The 4,044-nt window shown below is 31.6% G+C and overlaps 1 protein-coding gene across 1 annotated transcript in view; it reads right to left on the reverse strand.

Annotated features, from left to right (window-relative positions):
* Window positions 1-4,044, reverse strand: part of Actr3 (ARP3 actin-related protein 3 homolog (yeast)) — a 47,510-nt gene that overhangs the window by 18,321 nt on the left and 25,145 nt on the right. Inside the window, exons 8-9 of the mRNA XM_013030819.1 lie at window positions 2,888-2,980; window positions 1,632-1,757 (exon numbers count right to left, since the gene is read on the reverse strand). Of these exons, the coding sequence (XP_012886273.1) occupies window positions 1,632-1,757; window positions 2,888-2,980 (219 nt within the window). The remainder of the gene's footprint in view (window positions 1-1,631; window positions 1,758-2,887; window positions 2,981-4,044) is intronic.

The raw sequence follows: 4,044 nt of genomic DNA on the forward strand, positions 1-4,044 counted from the left end.
AAAAAAGAAACTATGAAATCTCAGATTCCATCTGGCAACTACTTCAGTATATTAGGAAAGAACAGCAATAGATGTTAAAACTGGCGCTTGCAAATTTGTTGAGAAATAGAGACAGTTGGGTAGTCTGAAAGTGACCCCCTACAAGATTCATATTAAATACAAAGGAAAAAAATAACTACCTGACAGCAACAACTTTCACCAAATAATCAAAGTTAGCATAGGACAAATCATTTCATGAGTTCACTAACAGAAAGCACTAAAATGATGCATAATCTCTGTGGTATTACTATCAAAGTACATACATTGAAATTAATCATAGGAAAATATCCAATAAACTCAAACTGGGAAGCCTTCTATAAAATAAATGGCTTATACTTTTCAAAAATGTTAACATCATAAAGGAAAACAAAAAGCTTAGCAATTATTACATACAGAGAGCCACAACAATTATATGCACTATATGATCCTGGATTGGATCCTTTCTTTGGTTTTCCATCAAACAAATATACTTCAGGTTTATAGTTGAACTATGTTCACCCAACCAATGTAATTTGTATGATTCCCAATATAGACAATCTAAAACTACCTTTTATTATACTATTTATTTTACATCAATACATATACTGGTAGCTATGTGGATGACTGGATGAATGAATGACTGGGTTAGTTGAGAACAAGTACATGACCAGATTGATTGAACAGTAAAGAAATAGTATTATGTGAGAGTTTAAAACAAAACATAAGCTATATTTCAAGGCATAGGTTTATTATTTAGGCCAAAGTCTAGGTACAGAAAACAGTCATTTAACATTTTCAACACAAACCAAGCAGTATTTTATGTACTTTTGAGTAATTTAATGATTGTGGTAGGGTGAGAATGAGCCCTCATTAGTGATTTCAAAGTAAAATGAGATATGTTTATTTGGCAACTTATCCTCTGAATTGATATTTGCTTCAATATTTAGTAAGAACGGCAAAAAAATTACTAAAAATGTGTCTCATAAATATAGAAAATACACATTTAAGAATTAATGCATTGTTTTTGGCATCTAGCTCAACAGTCTAGCATCTTGTGAAAGAATGGTTATCTGGGAAAAACACCAATTTGTATAATATGAGCCCGCTATGTGGTAAGAACTGCTATTGGCTTGTGAAAGCAAACTATCAGGATGTCTCTCAGCATTGTTTTCTTGCTATAATGGTATTTAAAATTTCAAGCATCCACAATAAATTTTCTTGCTGGAGTAAAGAAATACTCTAAAATTATCTGTGACAGTTTTGTGGGTTTTTTGTTTTTTCAAAATATTTCTCACAACTACCAATCAAGATTTCTTTTCCAGGGTTGAGGTATAGCTCAAATGGTACAATACTTGCTTAGGAAGCACAAGGCCTCTTGTTCAAACCTCAGTAACAAAAAACAAATAAAAAATACAGCTTTTCAGAAATATAGACTCTATACAAAAATAATCCAATGAGCCAAAGTATCAGACAAGAAAATCTATAGCATTGATCACTTTTCATTTAGTGTCTGATAAATTCTTATTTTCCTAAGAACAAGTTGACAAACATTTCTCATTCCAGCAATAATCAAGACACCTTCAACTTTCTCAGCAATAATTGAGAAAACCAACCTTCAATCTACCGCCACTCAGTTCCTCACTTAATTTCAGCCTGGCATCTACAGTTCTTTTCAAATCTCTTTGCAACCGACGTCCAAAGTCTCTGAACATGGTTGAACCTCCAGAGAGGACAATATTCTGTATTAGTGGAGAAAAGTAAATAAGTATAATCTTTTATTTAAAAAGAAAAGAAAATCTATAGATAAATAATACTAGAATAAAAAACATGCAATTAATATTAAACAATGGATAGAAAATAACATGTAAAAAACATGGTCTTGATACTGTTCTAAAATAGAAACAGCCTGCGCAGGCAAAGGTAAAACTAGTAGGTGAACAAAAGCATGGCATAAGAATTGTGTTAGGGTTGAAGCTGAAGTACATTTTATCAAGTATGTGAGATCATGAGGAGACAGAGAACATTTTCTAAATAAAAAGGTTGTAATCCCAGCTAGTCAGAAGGCTGAGATCTGAGTATTGTAGTTCGAAGCCAGCCTAGCCAAGAAAGTCTGTAAGACTCTTACCTTCCAAAAACTACCAAAAACCAGAAGTGAAACTGTGGCTCAAATGGTACAGTGGTAGCAATGAGAAAAAGAAGCTCAGAGACAGTGCCAGGCCCTGAATTCAAGTACCAGGACTGGCACACACAAAAAAGGTTTTACATGGTAAAACAGTTTTATCTTAAAGTAAAAGATGGTCCCAAAATGGAAACAGTCAAATAAGGGCAAAACCAGATGTTAAAAGCATGTCACAAAAGTACTAAGGTAGGATTGTAAGATTTCCAGAGATAGAATTGATAAAAGGCCCCAAATTGTCTCAATGAATTACTAAAAGGCTCTCTCTTCAAAAGCTTCCCCTTAGGCCTCAATAAAGCTCAGGCACCAAAAGCATGTTCTCTATGGGGAAATATTCTTCCTTTCTTAATACATTTGGTGTTCTTAATTGTTAGTTGCATGTATACATATATGTGTATAAATAAATATACACATATATGTATACATAGTATGCATATATACAAATGTACATACAGATATATACATGTAATATATATATATAAATGTACATACAGATATATACATGTAATATATATATAAATGTACATACAGATATATACATGTAATATATATATAAATGTATATATATATAAATGTATGCATATGTATACATTTATACAAGTATATATGTGCATATGTAAATATACATATACATATATATATACATACATATATGACCTTGTATATGTATGTATATGTTTTAAAAATACTAACCTTGTAGAGAGGACGTCTGACATCAATAGGACAATTCTGAATTACTTCATCTACAACTTCTGAGATAGGTTGTGTAAAGTCTGGATTAGCAAACTGAAAAATAAATTAATTTGGATTCATGGCAGAGAACTGGTTACTGACTTGAATATCACAACAATAAAATGTTAAAAAACATTTACAATTTGAAAGTACTTTGAAAAGCAGTAAACTCGGATCCTTACTTAACAGATTCAATCAAAGCTCTTGAAAACAGATTTCAAGAATCTCAAATAATTAATGATAATATACAGTATTTTGTAACTATAGGAAGAACAAACATGAAAAGCCAAACATAAGAATACTATGACATGGCAAAATCTGAGTAATTAGGAACTCATAAACTCATAAAGAATATATACATCAATACTGTTTGGAAAACAATTTGGTAAAAGCTAATAACAACCTAAATACGCCTGCTAGTAAGTCTACTTCTTTGAAAAAATATTTGAAGGAACTCCTGCACATGTACTATACATAGAAAACTGATTCACTCTAGACCTGCCTATACAGTAAAAGCAACCACTGAGCTCATCAAAAGGGATTAAAAAGGATAAATGTTGTACAGATTATTATTACTTAAGACTATATTTGCAAAGTAAGACTACCTGCTAAAATGTGAAACCCCAAAATCAATGTATGAAATATCTGAACAATCATTCGTGCAAATGCACATGTGTAGAAGCAGCAAAGTGTAAGTCTACCAATATACAATTTCCAGTTGAAGTGAACAAGGTACCACTTTATTTCAGCTATCATTCTGTAAACCAGCATCCTTTTCTCTGTTGATTCACTCTAACATTTTTATTGTTGGTGATTTTGCTATTTAAAATAGCTTCTAAGCATAGTGCTGAAGGGCTGCCTAATATTTCTAAACAACACCTAAAAGGATGGCTGGATGTCTTATAAATTTATAGACTGAAATATAAACATCAGTGCATACATACCTCTCCCCCAAATAAAATATAAAGTAAAATTATGCACTGAAAGGATTAAGAAAATATGAGACCAAAGACTCAAAGGAACCTAACTTTGAATTTTTCTTAAGAGCAATGGTTCAATAATTACTACTTCATAGTATTCTTAGCAAGTAGATACTTGTGTGTGTGTGTGTGTGTGTG

The sequence above is a fragment of the Dipodomys ordii genome, unplaced genomic scaffold (genome assembly GCF_000151885.1).
Source record: "Dipodomys ordii isolate 6190 unplaced genomic scaffold, Dord_2.0 Scaffold133, whole genome shotgun sequence".
Classification (NCBI taxonomy): domain Eukaryota; kingdom Metazoa; phylum Chordata; class Mammalia; order Rodentia; family Heteromyidae; genus Dipodomys; species Dipodomys ordii.